Consider the following 16,013-nt stretch of genomic DNA (forward strand, 5'->3'; position numbering starts at 1 on the left):
TGTACGGACATATATAAGTAGGTTTATGGCGGAATAAAATCAGCACCACCTACAATATTAAAATAAAAGTTGTTCCAGCGCGGATGTCGCCATCTTTACTAAGGGACAATAAGCCTAGCGCTATAACACAACTTGCTGCAATTTTCTTAAACTCCTTATATGTTCAATTCATATAGATTTCAAGTGTTCTTTGAAGCACCTCACTATACAGAGCATTACTGGCCTCTTCAGAGTGGCAAACTACAAACACTTTGTATGCGTTTCTGTCTGTAATGGGTAGCGAACGGGGCTCTGTCGCCATGTTTACTTTGGGTGACGCCAACTCTCTTCCATTTTCCTCCGCCTCTGGTTGTCAAGAAGATGGCAGCTTCCAGGCAGGCATGAGAGGAAATACTTCTTCACAAATCGAATGAATTTGGATTATTGCCGCAAGATCAGACCTCATACCAGTGTATTTGCAATTACTGCATCGAAGTAAGTAAGTAAAAATCCGAAATGATTCCGTCTTTCTCGGTTTGTTATGTTTTGTTGTGGCATACCGCCCGGCCATTTTTCTTGTGGGAGCTGTAGAACTAGGCCGATTGTTGAAAAGATGGCTGCTTCCAGAGACGGCATGAAACATAATAACACTCTGTTTATGCAGTTTAATTCCGTTTAGCTACGTTTTAAGAGTGGTGTTGCAACTACATTTGTATCAGGTAAAATATGCATGTCAAAATAAAGCGAAATTACATTGCATTTAATTGTAAAACCCAGCGACGCTTTGACAGATGCTAGCCGTACAAGCTAACACTGTTAGCTTGGGCAAATTAGGTTGAGCAACTAGCCGCTAGTGCTAACGGAGTAGAGCTAGCGTTGAAAACCACTCGAATACTACGATTATACCTAAGATTTTTGTGTATTTTAAGAAATTATTCGACGGGGGTTTAGACGTGTACTTTCCACACCAGTGCAGCTGATAAAATGGGCTTTAGATATTTTTATTACGCTGTTAATTGCGTTAAATGGGTTGCAGAGAAAGCTAAGCTTGTTAGCTACAATATGGCGACTCCCAGAGAAGCATGAAAATAGCCGACTGTTCATAACGGCTCTAACGGCGCTCTCATTCTGTGTAGCGACCGTGCATTGTTCAGCTTTGTTGGCCTGCTACTAGTGTGTGTGTTTTGTGTTTATTGTGGTTGATTCCTTCGCTGGTATAGTCGGCTAGCTAGCATGTATTTTTCTTTCTCATTCGCTTCCGCCATTTTTCAGACTGGCAGCAGCGTTAGCGGCGGTTTGTTTGGTTACAAGATGGCTGCTTCCATGGAGTCGATTCAATGGTTAGGAACTGAGAAGTTAGCAGAGAAACACTTTGTGTTGGGGAGATTTCACGTATCGCTGTTTCTTAGCACGTCTGCAACATCACATCGATATGAAGGATTGTGAACCAGTGGTTGCTCGGGGTTTCTTGACGTTTCTGCGATTTTGTTTTTAGGTTTGAGTGTGTTCACTAGCCAGAGCTAACTGCTAACTAACTGACTGCTGTAACGTTAGAAGTTACTATAGCTGCAGTGCACGATCAGTTTCTGCTGTTCAGTTTCTGCTGTCGCTGACGTGAAAATATCCCGAGTGCTTTAGCAGGGAATTAAACTGCTCTTTCATTATCCCTCTGACAGAAGTCATGTCTGCCCCTGGCTCCGCGGTGTCTGGGACCACGGCGTCGGTTCTGCAGCCGCGGTGGAAACGGGTCCTCGGATGGTCCGGTCCTGTTCCCCGGCCCAGACATGGACACAGAGCTGTGGCTATAAAGGAGCTTATGGTTGTCTTTGGCGGTGGAAACGAAGGAATTGTGGATGAATTACATGTATACAACACTGGTAAGATTTAACTTTGCATGTATAACTTTACCGATTGTTTTATTGCAGCAGGCATAGAGTTTTCCTTAACAAGTAAAGCAAATGTGAAATAAGACAACTCGTTTTGAGGTTAAGTATTTTTTTTTTTAAAATAAAACTCGTGTTTTGTTTATAAAGATCGATTTGCGGTGTGCAGAACTCAGTAGTGTATAGGCCTCAGCAGGCCAAGCAGATCCTGTCAGATTAATTTGGCCCCCTCTGCTGGAGAAAGGGTTTTGATGCACGTTAAAAAAGGCGGGCTAAAATAAAATGGATGATGCTGGTTGGTTTAAGCATACCCCCTGCCTCAATTTCCTGCACATAAACCAATAAGGACCGACACATTCAGCAGTTCTAGTGTCTGTGTTCCCATCCTTAAGTGCTAAAAGTTTTGTTTTATGTTACAGTGTTAATAAGATTTTTAGAGGTTATACAAGTCAGGAATTCACAGTCTTGTTTGGGTCATAACATAAACTTCCTTCACAATTTGAATGATTTGATGAGGCTAAGCCCTAACTGATAATGCCACTGCCATTTCTGTGTTTTAACTTCTAGCGACAAACCAGTGGTTTATCCCAGCCGTCCGTGGTGACATTCCCCCTGGTTGTGCTGCATATGGTTTTGTTTGTGATGGCACACGATTGCTGGTGTTTGGTGGGATGGTGGAGTATGGAAAGTACAGCAACGATCTCTATGAACTACAGGTAATCTGTCAACATTAAGATTGTGAAATGTTTAAATATGTTTGGGAAATTCAGATTTGAGGTGAACTATCTTGAAATTGACCGAATACATTAGATAGGTTGTATGCGCTTCAGCTATAGACAGTGATAGGGAGTCTCTAAGTACAGTTAAATGAAATCATGAATCCTCATTTGTCAAATGCAGAGTGGGATGTGTGTTCGGATGATAGTTGTTGGGCTGGTATTAAGTCTGTTCTTTCAGACCAGGGAATACAAACGGGTTTAGTCAATCCCCTTTTCACTGTGACATACTTGTATAACTGTGAAGGGTGAGAAAAATAATCAATTCACTGATGCATCGGGACACTTTCTCGAATAATGCAGAATTGACTTTCAAATCTAATTGTTCCAAATTGAGACGGTTCACCAAGTTCCAGTCACTGGCTGAATAGTTAAATACTCTGCTACAGTGAAGTTACATTTTGAGCAGGAAGGGGGAGATGTTAGGAAATCAATGTGATGCTAATCAGCACTTTATTCCGCTCTTCAGTAATGATTAGTTTAACCACACTTAAGCAATCCTGCCAAAAATATGTTATTTATCCTCATACTTTGTGCACAGTTAAGGAGGTCAAAGTTATACATATGCTCTGTTTCTGGTTATGAAGTAGGTATGAATAGATGAATATCAGTGGTTAAAAAAAAAAAAAACACACACAACAACTATCAAATTGTCAGAAGAGGGAATTAGGGCAACTTGTGACTTGTTACAGCTTTGACCTAACCAGTCAATGATATGGTGTTTTGACCATGGCTTCTGTTACAGGCCAGCAGATGGGAATGGAAAAAGTTGAAAGCAAAAAACCCGAAAAATGGCCCCCCTCCTTGTCCTCGTCTTGGCCACAGTTTTTCCCTGGTTGGCAACAAATGCTACCTGTTTGGTGGACTAGCCAATGACAGCGAGGACCCAAAAAACAACATTCCCAGGTACAGATGTTTTGCCCGTACGGCCCTTTGGTGCACAACTGCTTGAGATTCTACTTCAACCAGCAACATGAATGTGACTCATGATGTCTTGTGTTTTTCATTCTCAGATACCTGAATGATCTGTACACACTTGAGCTTCGTGCAGGTTCCAGCGTGGTTGGATGGGATATTCCAATCACATATGGAGTTCTGCCTCCACCCCGCGAGAGCCACACTGCTGTGGTATACACAGAAAAGACAAGCAGGAAATCTCGCTTGATAATCTATGGTGGGATGAGTGGTTGTCGTCTTGGAGATCTGTGGACACTTGATATTGGTAGGTTTCTAAAAGCGTAAATGGAAACAAATACAGCAGAAAAAGATGATAATTGCCTTGCTCTTGCCACTCAGTCAGACCTCAGTCTCCCACTTTAAGAGAGAATGAATAGTCCAATGTTTGTTCAGTTTATCTGGTTGTATGTCAGAATACATTGTATAACATCCTCATGCTGGTCATTGTCTCCAGATACCCTGACATGGAACAAACCGTCAGTAAGTGGGACGGCACCACTCCCCAGAAGTCTTCACTCTGCCACCACCATCACAAACAAGTGAGAGAACTGCTGCACCTAAGCAATACGATATTGAAAATTGATTTTAATCATGTTTGAATTCTCAGTAGAACATGCTGTGCTGGGTAGCATCATCTGACTGTGATTTCATTTTCTCCATGTGCAGGATGTATGTTTTTGGAGGATGGGTTCCTTTGGTAATGGACGATGTGAAAGTGGCCACACACGAGAAGGAGTGGAAGTGCACAAACACTCTTGCCTGCTTAAATCTTGGTTTGTTATTTGTTGTTGGTTTGCTTTTTATTTATTGTACTAGATTTCAAAAAGTTAAAGGATGTTAATTTTTGTACCATATGTTTTTCTGCAGATTCCATGTGTTGGGAGACAGTGTTGATGGATACTCTTGAGGACAACATCCCCAGGGCCCGTGCTGGCCACTGTGCTGTGGCCATCAATTCTAGACTCTATGTCTGGAGTGGCCGTGATGGTTATCGTAAAGCTTGGAACAACCAAGTCTGTTGTAAAGACCTGTGGTACCTGGAAACAGGTAGGCATGCTGTAACATGATTATTATTTATTTTATTTTTTTCCCATCATTTAGAGTGACTTAAGTAACTCAGGTTGTCAAATAGTGTCATTGTTGTTTAATTTCTCTTATTCCTCCTCTCCAGAGCGACCACACGCCCCTGCCAGGGTGCAGTTAGTCCGTGCCAACACAAACTCCCTGGAGGTGAGCTGGGGTGCCGTCTCAACTGCTGACACCTACTTATTGCAGCTTCAGAAATATGACATCCCTGCAACTCCAGCTGCAGCCTCTCCAGCTATGAGTGCAACCCCCATGCAGCCTGTGCACTCTCCAAAGAGCCCTGCACCAGCTGCTGCAGCGCCCTCTGCTCAAAGCCTACCACAGACAGGTATTACACTAGTGACAGAGGATTCCTCTTTTCCAACTTGTCCATGTCTATTGTTGGCACTACACCAGCAAGCTCAACCACTAAAAGTTTAATGATCGGTTCAATTATTTTACAGCTGTTTTAAAGGTCGCAGCTCAACAGTCTGCCACAGGCACATCTGTTGTCACAGTTCGCCCCAGCCAGCCTGGGAAATCCCCTGTCACTGTGACATCCCTTCCTCCAGGTGTCCGAATGGTAGTGCCTGCCCAGACCACCCAAGGATCGGTATGAGCAGTTTTTCTTTTGTCTAAGATTTGGCATGAACTATGTATCATTGTTTACAGTTGTTTACTTTTTCTGTTTGCAGCCAATTGGTAGTAGCCCTCAAATGAGTGGCATGGCAGCTTTAGCTGCAGCAGCTGCAGCAACACAGAAGATCCCACCCTCGTCTGCAGGCACTGTCCTCAATGTTCCTGCAGGTGCCACCATTCTCAAAACAGTAGCCGTTTCTCCTGGCACAACCACAGTGAAAATGGCCTCTCCAGTAATGGTACAGATCCCACTAAACATTCTGATTTCTCACATTGTGTGCATTCTGTCTCTCACAAGTCAATTCTTAAAATAATGTTGTGCTTGTAGGTCAGTAATCCGGCCACTCGGATGCTAAAAACTGCTGCAGCCCAGGTGGGCACAGCAACTGCGTCCTCTCCCACCACCACCAGACCCATTATCACTGTGCACAAGTCTGGTGCCGTCACAGTGGCCCAGCAAGCTCAGGTGGTAACCACTGTGGTTGGAGGAGTCACCAAGACCATCACCCTGGTCAAGAGTCCCCTCACCATGGGCAGCAGTGGCACTCTGGTAAGAAAACAGAACTTTGTGAAAAGTCTGTTGCACAATGTAATACTGACAATCTGAGAACACGCTTTGGTGCTTTCAAACGCATGCTGTAAATCATGGGTTTGTAAATTGTTTTTTCACACTTGGTGTGTGCATCCTGTTTTTTATGTCCTGTCACAAGACCATGACAACATGTACTGAGCGTGAACCAGTGGGTGAGGGAGTAAAGTTTGGCCTACAGTAACTGTTGGAGAACTAAGAAAACAGGGAGCATGATGTTAGTGATCTGCATGACTGTCAGTCAGTTAGGGCTAGAATGATTCGTAGAGCCACCAGTTTGGTGGTCCACCTTCCCTGTGCTGTCCGATGTTTTCTAGTGACTCATGAACTTGAGTCTCTCTCCTATGTCGGCAGATCTCCAACCTTGGCAAGATGATGTCTGTGGTACAAACGAAGCCAGTGCAGACATCAGCTGTCACAGGCCAGGCTTCCACTAACCCCCTCACACAGATCATACAGGTCAGCTATCTGCATGAGTGCAGGAAAAAAAACAGGAGATAGCTTAAAACTCCTGAGACAGGCACCAGATGTCTTTCTCCAACGGGTTTGCATAACATGTGTCTCTCTCCTCAGACAAAGGGTCCCCTCCCAGCCGGCACCATCCTGAAGCTGGTGACCTCCGCAGATGGCAAGCCCACAACCATCATCACCACTTCCCAGGCAGGAGGCACAGGAAACAAGCCCACTATCCTCAACATCAGTGGTGTATCTCCTACCACCACTAAGCAGGGCACCACCATCATTAAGACCATCCCTATGTCAGCCATCATGACCCAGCCTGGAGCTACAGGTCTAAATTCTCTCATGTGTACCAAGTCCAAACTACATATCGTATCAGCCCACACATTTAGGACCGAGATCCGTGCTATAAAATAATGAAATGCTGCATTATAAACAAAACCTGAACTAAATAAACATCTGGATCAAAATTATTTTCTGTTTGTCATATGGTTAAAATGAAAATGGATTTCAGGCATACATTCTTTTGTCCTTGCAGGTGTGACAAGCAGTGCAGGCATGAAAACACCTATCACAATCCTTACCACAAAGGTGATGACCACTGGAACTCCTGGTAAAATCATCACCGCAGTGCCCAAACTTGCCACTGCAGCTGGCCAGCAGGGACTGACTCAGGTAAACGGAGTCTGTCTGTGCATTAGTATTTATAGACATCCTCTTTGTTGTCCTGCCTATTTATGTTGCAACTGAGGAGATTAATCCTGAATTCTGTGTCTCTAGGTGGTTTTGAAAGGTGCTCCTGGGCAACCTGGCACTATTTTGCGCACTGTGCCCATGAGCACAGTGGGTGGTGTTCGACTTGTCACACCAGTGACGGTGTCTGCTGTTAAGCCCACTGTCACAACTCTGGTTGTCAAGGGGACTACTGGTAAGAGTGACTACGTTCTTGTGATTTGTTTTGAATTACTTTTTAATTGGATTACATTGATGTTCTTATCATAGATTTTGTACAATGTACTCTGTATACTTACTTTAAACTGTATTTTAATTTTGAATGGCACTTATCTTCCTTCCAGGTGTCACCACTCTTGGGACAGTGACTGGTACAGTCTCCTCTAGCCTCGCAGGAGGCACAGTGGATAGTTCCAACGCCTCTCTGGTAACCCCAATCACCACACTGGGAACCATCGCTACCCTGTCCAGCCAGGTCATCAGCCCATCTGCCATAACTGTGTCAACTGCTCAGACCAGCCTAACTTCTGCCTCTACACTGCCCTCCTCTACCATGACAGTACAGGTATGACCCTACAGATCGTTGTCCCTCAGTAATTATCATTTTAGTCATTAGGACATTTAATCACAGTGGGCACACTTAATATTATTTTAAGCTTTTAATTGCTACATTACAAGATAAGATAAGATAAAGACTGCCATGGTTGGGGTGTTAGTGGCTATATCTTTACAGAACAAAAACTGCAACTAGGAACAATGGGATAAGAGAGAACAGAGAATAAAATGACTTGTCTTTGAATATGAAAAACTAGTTACATGACTTATATGATGTCGATGATGATAATTGAAATTGCTTTACTGTCTCTTGCCTAGAACCAGCCCACCCAGGTGACCCTAATCACGACCCCCAGTGGTGTAGAAGCTCAACCAGTGCAGGATCTACCAGTGTCCATCCTGGCTTCACCAACCTCTGAGCAGCCGAGCTCCACTGAGGCTGGAGCAGCTGGAGAGGGCTCCGGTACAGTCACCCTGGTCTGCTCTAACCCACCCTGTGAGACCCACGAGACAGGAACCACCAACACAGCCACCACCTCTTCTGCCACCATCGGAGCAGGACAGGTGTGCTCTAACCCGCCCTGCGAGACCCATGAAACGGGCACCACCAACACAGCCACAACTGCGTCTTCAAACATGTCTGCGCTGCGCGTGTGCTCCAACCCACCATGTGAGACCCATGAAACCGGGACAACTAACACAGCTACCACAGCATCATCTAACATGGGAGGAGTTCCGCAGATGTGCTCCAACCCACCCTGTGAGACCCATGTTACGGGCACCACCAACACAGCCACCCAGGCATCGTCTACCATGAATGCAGGCCAGACAAGCACCACGCAGAGGGTGTGCTCCAACCCACCGTGTGAAACGCACGAGACAGGGACCACCAACACCCCGTCTACAGCCACCTCTAGCATGGGAGGCGACCAGACCAGCACAGCGACGGGCATGGTCCAGAGGGTTTGCTCCAACCCACCATGCGAAACACACGAGACTGGGACCACCAACACAGCCACCACTGCCACCTGTAGCATGGAGACAGGCGAAGGCACAGGTATACCCACATATACTGTGTTGGCTCAATATCAAACAGTTCCTTTTCTTGATTAATTAATTTATATTCTATTATTTAATCATTTGTTCTTGCCCCTGCAACAACAGAAATGGCTAAAATACTTTTTGGTATTTTGGTAGATGCTTGTGTCCACATGAAATTTATTGGTATGAGGTCAAACTTAAATTATGTTTTTGTATCCATAAGCAGCCCAGCAGACAGAGGAGGGAGCAGAAGATACCAGCAGCACAGAAGTGGCTTCCACCACTGCAGCAACTGCCATGGCTACTACCACCCAGGGAAGGGCCATTACTACTGTCACTCAGTCTACACCGGCCCCCGGACCCTCTGTACCTGTAAGAAATGCACTAATTTACTGGCAAAATTAGCAAGTGATGTAACCATTTTTCCATTGCCACTAATCTGTATGTTTTATCCTTGTCTCTCTTTCTCTTTCTTTCTCTCTCTCTCTCCTCTCTCTCTCTCTCTCTCTCTCTCCAGTCGATCTCATCGATCACAGAGGGTGTGAGTACTGCTGCCAGCTCTACAGAGGAACCCATGCAAACGGATGAGACGGCATCAGCAGAAGCTGCACCGGCAGAGGAGGGCACCGCCGCAATGGAGACACAAGCAGAGGTAAATACAGTATAATGTTACACAAAGCCACTGTTGGCATGACATTTTCAACTCCACTGAATTCAGTGTGTACATGACCTGTAATGTGGTCTTTCAGGGAGAAGCAGCCGCAGCAACAGCCTTGAATCTGCCCTCAGAGCTAATGTCTGAGGGCCAGGGAGCCACACTGATGGTGACAGGTCTGTCGGACGAGGAGCTTGCTGTGACTGCAGCAGCAGAGGCCGCTGCTCAGGCAGCTGCCACTGAAGAAGCCCAGGCTCTTGCTATCCAAGCTGTCCTCCAGGCAGCCCAACAAGCTGTAATGAGTAAGTTCAACCATAGTCTTGTATAGTCAGATTTCTCACTTGCTGTAGTTAAGTGGGGTTTTTTAGCAATTAAGAACAGGGTGGCTCTTCAGAACACCAGAAGTTTGAAGCTATTGCATCCTCGCTTTTACAATTTGTCATGATGCTTTCGTGGTTTGAGTTAACATGAATTCTTCAATATTTTCTGTTTTACAGATGAGGGCGATTCCACTGGAGAAAGCCAGCAACCCACCAACATCCCCATCATGCTGACCCAGCAGGAGCTCGCAGCGCTGGTCCAACAGCAGCAGCAGCTGCAGGAAGCTCAGGCTGCTGCACAGCAGGCCTCTGTGGACACAAGCCTACCCACAGAGGGCCTCGCCCCTGCTGACAGCCTCAACGACCCCTCTGTCGAGAGCAATGGACACAATGAGATGGCTGCCGCAGTCACTAGTGCTGTGGCGTCACTACTCCCACGTACCACTGCTGAGAGTAAGCAGCTTTTTTGCTCATTTTTATATTTAGTTTGGATGTCTTTTTGTACAGTAGATTGACCTTTTTATATTGTTCCTTTCACTCCACAGCACTCGCTCCATCAAGCACATTTGCACCCTCTGTATCGGTGGCAAGTCCGGCCAAGCTGCAAGCAGCAGCCGCTCTAGCAGATGTCGCCAATGGCATCGAGGGAGAGGTGAGTCATTCTAGTATTACTCAACATGTGGATGGTTAAGTGAGGTCAAAGAGAAGAAATCTGACTGTATTGTTTTTTATGTCGTACAGAAGCAAGGCCCTCAGCCAACCCCAGTGAAGCCTGTTGTAAAGAAAGAGAACCAGTGGTTTGATGTTGGAATCGTCAAAGTGACAAATATGGTTGTCACCCACTTCTATGTGCCAGCAGATGATTCTCACGGAGATGTAAGTGTCTCAGTATGCTTTTTTCATGCTTAGATGACTGTACGTTGTGTGTGCTCAGTGCATCTCTAATCTCTTGTTTTTTGTTTAATAGGATGACTCTGGCATCATGCCAGACTATAGCCAGATGAAGAAAATGGAGCTGCAGCCTGGAACAGCTTACAAGTTCCGTGTTGCTGGAATCAACGCTTGTGGTCGTGGAGCTTTCTCAGAGATATCTGCATTCAAAACATGCCTACCAGGCTTCCCAGGGGCACCTTGCGCCATCAAAATCAGCAAGGTAAACACACCAATAGAGCCCTTTCTTGTTTTCATCTTATTTAGTTATTGATTTGACGTGTGTGTGAAACCCGCATTCAGTTGCTGAGTAGTATTTAATTTAATAAAACTGTCCCTCTGCAGAGCCCAGATGGTGCCCACCTGACCTGGGAGCCACCCTCGGTGACGTCAGGAAAGATCATCGAGTATTCTGTGTACCTGGCCATCCAGAGCAACCAGACAGCTGAAGCCAAGGCCTCCACCCCAGCACAGCTAGCCTTCATGCGCGTGTACTGTGGACCCAACCCTTCTTGCTTGGTGCAGTCGTCCAGCCTCTCCAACGCCCACATCGACTACACCACCAAACCAGCCATCATTTTCCGCATTGCCGCCCGCAATGAGAAGGGCTACGGTCCTGCCACCCAAGTTCGATGGCTCCAAGGTGAGCACATAGACTCACTAATACTCAACTATTAGTAAGTTAGCCATGCATTAATGGGTAAAGAGATGTATCTTGACCATTTGTCTGCTTTGTAGAATCCGGCAAAGATGCCGCCTCTGCGAAACCGGCCCCTAAAAGACCAGGCACCTCTCCTGATACGTAAGTACAGTGTTCAGGCTTCGTGCTGTGTACGCAGGAATCAACATTAACATTAACATGACACAGATGAATTAAGCATGCAATACTTATTCTGGTTTTATTTGTGCTCTTGCAGTAAGGCTACTGGTCCAAAGAAAGCAAGGACGGACCAGTGAGGTTGCCCAGAGACCCCTCCCATTCAGTTTTTTCCACTCGCTGTCTTTTTATCAGGAAGACTGACCTTCACCCTTCCTCCACCTCCTCATCCTCATCTTAATCTCATCCTCCACCCTCAAGTCTCAGATCAAGACAGCAATGGAGGCAGAACAACCGTATGAAGCCGAGATGAAAGTCAATCTGAGAGATGTTTTCTGTAGATAAAAACCCTCCTTCCTCCTTGTTCTGTTGGTCGTACTATTTTTAGAGCAACACAAACTTAGAAGCACATTATCTTTTTCAGTCACATCCCCTTCCATCGTTTAACATCTATTTTGGCTTGTTTCAGTAGTTGAGCAGTATAGAGAAGCATTTACATCTTTCACAAACTGGGAGCCAGCCTGAGCGCAATGTTACCTTTTTTTTTTTTTGTCTTTGTTTTGTGAATCCTGGGGGGGATGTAGAGAGAGACTACATGAAATGATGTACAGTGTTGAAAAAGGCTGTGGAGGCATTAGTTTAGATGAGAGGAAAAATCGGTATGGAAACAAATAAAGCACTTGTCCTCAACAAAAGAGGACATAATTTTTTTCCTTTCTTTTTTGCTCAAAACAAATTTGCTTCATCGAGAACCAAGTCTATAGTCATCGTACTGGACTCCAGTCTCCTGGTAATGTCATCACTGTGCGCTTTTTACCCCAAGATGAGGACTGGTGGCCGACACTTCAAAGTGGACAAAAAAGAATGACAAAGGAAGAGATTTGTAGAGAATGGACGACAGACTTTGCTAGGACTGAGACTTGCAGCACACAAAAAAAATCTTGCAAAATCTTCCCAAAAAATTAGCAAGCAATGACGCAGAAGATCTTTTGTGTAGTTTATTTTTGTATTTTTTAAGCTTTTTTTTTCTCCTGTGTGTATGTGTATGTTGTGTGCATTTTTAAAGAACATCACTTTTTTTAACTGTTGTTCATCCCCATAGTTTGTGTTCATGGGAAGATGGGTGGCTATGTTGAGGTTGCCACTATATTTTTAAAAGTCTTCATTCAGTTGGTTGTATGTTCTTGTTGTTAACAGATGGTAATGAAAGAGAGACAGACTTTTGTATTTGTTCCAAGTAGAACCGCAGAGGTTATAGGACTGAAGGGAACTTTGAAGTGGACCCAGGGAGAGGAGAGTTTTTACTTTGTTTACTACTCAATGCTTGTGTTGCTTTGTTTGCCAAACCTGGAATTTCACGGGGTATAAGTAAAAAAAAATAACATCAAATCTTTTCATACCTTCCCCCCTAATATCCCGATCCTACATACTTTTTATGCTCATGAATGTGGTGTCTCACCTCTTCTTTAAGTTTTAGAATGGCAAATTATATTAGTAGACATATTTTCCCTATCCTATTGATGTATGTGAATCCATTTAATAAATTTTAATTTTTTCCTTCCACGGCTCTGTATTTCAGACTACAGATGGTGTGCAAGCTAACTGTGACGTGTAAACCCGTATGTCTTTGAATGGGGATGTCTTGGGAAGAAAGCTTACATAGCTGGAGTGTACTCACCTGTAAATTAGTTCGTTCATAGAGCAAGAATAAAACAAACAAAAAAAAAACATCTTGGCCTTTTATATAATTACCTGTAACAAACAGTTTTTACATGTTGGTCATCTCTTGATTGCCTTTTGTGTCTTTACTTATAAAAGAAACAAATATATATATAAATATATATAGTCTCCCTGATTGTTCTAATTTGCTTCTGTCAAGCTGATTCACTGTAGGAGTCTGAATCACTGCTACGTTCAACAATACAAACTTGTACAGGGAGGAGGTTTCTGATTGGACATGAGTGTATATCTACTTTGTAAAGGCAGATTCAGTTGTGATGGTAACGGCCCAGAAGATCCAGAGCCAAGGTTCTCGCCCGCCGCCTTTTCTCCGGCTGGGCACCTTGGTTTCCGTTTGTGGTTTCTCCTGATTTCTTTCTAGAAATGAACTTTCTCTTCATATGCATTCATAATTTTTGTGCGTGTCAGTGTGTCTGTTGAACAAAACTAGACATGCATGCAAAAGCAGTGTATTTTAGTAGTGATGCCTTAAGTTAGACCATAAGCTGAAGGTTCTCAAAAAAAAAGAAAAAACATTTAATGAGTTTGTTCCTCTCTCCATGTGGTATACAATTGTGTCCTTTCCTTCCACAGTACCTTTGCTGGGTCACTATTTTTGCACCCTTGTTAGATAGGTCATCATCAGCAGTGCCGAGGTCTCTCTGAACTTTCCTTCCCACACTGGGACGAGTGCTTCTCTCAGCACTCACAGGTGTTGCGAGTTTCTCTCGGCTGTTTGCAGGTTATCTGGAAATGTCCTGTATTTTCCAATGTGTGTTTTTTGTACTGTAGGGAGTAATGTATCTTTTATCATCAAAAAATAAACATGTTAAACATAGAGATATTATGCGTCTTTCTTCTTTTCGCTACAAAGATTAAAAAAATTAAAAAATACTGGCTGAGTTACCTGCTTCAAGCCACTTTGAGCCGCTCTCAGGAACGGCTTTTCCACATCTAGATCCTCTTTGGCGCTTCCTTCAAAGTATTCTGCTCCTATTTCCTCACACCACTGCAGGGCCTGTCTGCCAGACACCTGCAAGCAAAAACAATAACATGATGACAACAACAGTCCTCACATGGCAGCATGCATATTATATAAGACATATAATGTGGAATAAAATGGAACAAAAAGCTTAAGTCACAAAATTGTAGATTTAAAAGATGTAAACAATATGTGCTGAACAAGTGTGGAAGTAATTACTTCCAACTTGAAACTTTCCCATGTACATTTATGTACATTTTCAAATACACTCTAAAAGTAGTGCTTACTGCAAGAACTACAGAGCAGCTCACAGTGAAATGTGCTTTGTACTTATTAAAGGCGACCAACCCTGAAGTGTAGTAGGATTAGTTGGTTGGTTCAAAATGGTTATTACTAGGATTAGGACTAGGAGGCACATTGGCTGTAACTAGGGATGCAACAGTTTTCTCTCAATTAATTGAATATGTTTGTCTATAAAGTGTCAGAAAACAGTGAAAACGCCTGTTAAAAAGTCTTGTTTTGTCTGACAAAGACATCCAGTTTACAGTGAATAAAACAGACAAAGACATCAAATCCTCACATTGGAGAAGCTGCAACCAGAGAATGTTTGCTTAAAAATGGCTAATTATAAGAATAGCTGCAGATTCATTTTCTGTGGATCAGTTAATAAACTAATTGTTTTAGCTCCAGTTGTGCAGCCTGTATGTACTTGGTCACATTATTAAACCTTTCAGTCTGTGTTTGACTGCAAATTCCTGACATGAAATAATAAAACTTTAGTTTAAAAACACTGTTGAATCCCAGTATCTGTGGTTCACTGACCTCCCGGTCGCCCAAGTCAGTCTTGTTGCCTAGTACAATGAAGGGGAAGTCAGATGGGTCCTGAGGCTCTCCTTGGATCAGAAACTCCTTCCTCCAGCCCTCCAGGGCAGAGAAACTGACTCTGGAGGTGACATCAAACACCAGCATGCAGCAGTGGGCCCCTCTGTACAGAGGCATGCCCAGAGACTGGAACCTCTCTGTCCCGGCTGTGTCCCAGATCTGAGGGAGATTTACAGCATATATGTAGTGGCCTACATACAGTATATAGCCATCTGTCCATGGGTGTGTTCACTGTCTGAGCAGGTGGAATGAGGAGTTACCTGCAGGGTGACTGTGTCCCCCTCTACGGTGACTGTTTTAGAGAGGAAGTCAGTCCCTACAGTGGACCTGTACATGTTGGTGAAGCGGTGATTCACATATCTGTTCATGAAGGAGGATTTTCCCACCCTGTTAACACACACACACACACACACACACACACACCATGTAACACACTCAAATCTTTCTCTCCTTCATTAGTTATCATACTGCTCTGTTAATTAACAGTTAATACCTATTGGGGTTTACAGTAAATCAGTCTCACGGTAAATCAAAGAGTGAAAAGTGAAAGTGAAACAGATGTGTGCGTCAGATCAGTGCAATGAAACCTTTAGTTACAGAGGGTGTAATACGGGTTAAAGAGAAGTCAGTTAACGTTACCCGGAGCTTCCTATGAGGATTATTTTCAGTGTAACCGGACTTTTTCCGTCCTTCATGTTCACGTCAGCCTACCGGAGCTTCAGCTGCTGCCTTCAAGTGCTCCTCGTAATTTCTCCTTTCGATCGTTTGACGTGTGCCACAGTAGCAGTAATGTGAAAGTGATTTCAATCAGGGCAGTAGTCATGATGTTAGAAATATCAGCAGCCCTCCCTTTTCTTTTCCAAAAGTTGGCAAAGGTCTAAAAAAAAATTTATTTTGACATTATTATTATTTAAATTATTTATTACATTTTTAAATTCATGTATTTATTCATTTCTTTTAATGTTTTTAATGGTTCATCTATGTTTTAGATAAAAATGGCAAACGAGCTGAATGAGTTCTACTGCCGCTTCGA

At 43.9% G+C, this 16,013-nt stretch overlaps 2 protein-coding genes across 6 annotated transcripts; one reads left to right on the plus strand and one right to left on the minus strand.

The window, feature by feature from the left end:
* Window positions 1-319: 319 nt before the first annotated feature.
* hcfc1a (host cell factor C1a) lies at window positions 320-12,958 on the plus strand. Of its 5 annotated transcripts, none has more exons than XM_035661523.1 (28): window positions 320-478; window positions 1,656-1,856; window positions 2,430-2,578; window positions 3,384-3,544; window positions 3,652-3,860; window positions 4,050-4,134; window positions 4,262-4,368; window positions 4,463-4,642; window positions 4,767-5,009; window positions 5,125-5,273; window positions 5,356-5,538; window positions 5,628-5,849; window positions 6,243-6,347; window positions 6,462-6,678; window positions 6,886-7,022; window positions 7,128-7,275; window positions 7,424-7,644; window positions 7,953-8,691; window positions 8,899-9,047; window positions 9,193-9,327; window positions 9,425-9,632; window positions 9,828-10,103; window positions 10,196-10,302; window positions 10,392-10,526; window positions 10,618-10,803; window positions 10,926-11,223; window positions 11,319-11,382; window positions 11,498-12,958. In XM_035661523.1, the coding sequence occupies exons 2-28, from the start codon at window positions 1,661-1,663 to the stop codon at window positions 11,535-11,537; spliced, it is 5,049 nt and encodes a 1,682-aa protein (XP_035517416.1). In that variant the 5' UTR covers window positions 320-478; window positions 1,656-1,660; the 3' UTR covers window positions 11,538-12,958. The 5 variants fall into 5 exon arrangements, with proteins under 5 accessions (XP_035517416.1, XP_035517421.1, XP_035517417.1 ...); XM_035661528.1 differs by having other exon boundaries at window positions 8,902-9,047; XM_035661524.1 differs by having other exon boundaries at window positions 323-474.
* On the minus strand, window positions 11,936-15,755 carry si:dkey-13a21.4 (uncharacterized protein LOC494576 homolog). Its single transcript, XM_035661529.1, has 5 exons — window positions 15,620-15,755; window positions 15,241-15,367; window positions 14,921-15,139; window positions 14,024-14,149; window positions 11,936-13,902 (listed from the first exon to the last, which is right to left on the minus strand). Exons 1-5 carry the CDS (start codon window positions 15,673-15,675, stop codon window positions 13,816-13,818), a joined length of 615 nt encoding a protein of 204 aa, XP_035517422.1. The 5' UTR covers window positions 15,676-15,755; the 3' UTR covers window positions 11,936-13,815.
* Between the last annotated feature and the right edge of the window lie 258 nt (window positions 15,756-16,013).

Source organism: Morone saxatilis, unplaced genomic scaffold, assembly GCF_004916995.1.
Source record: "Morone saxatilis isolate NCDOM2014 unplaced genomic scaffold, NCSU_SB_2.0 Contig18, whole genome shotgun sequence".
Lineage (NCBI taxonomy): Eukaryota > Metazoa > Chordata > Actinopteri > Moronidae > Morone > Morone saxatilis.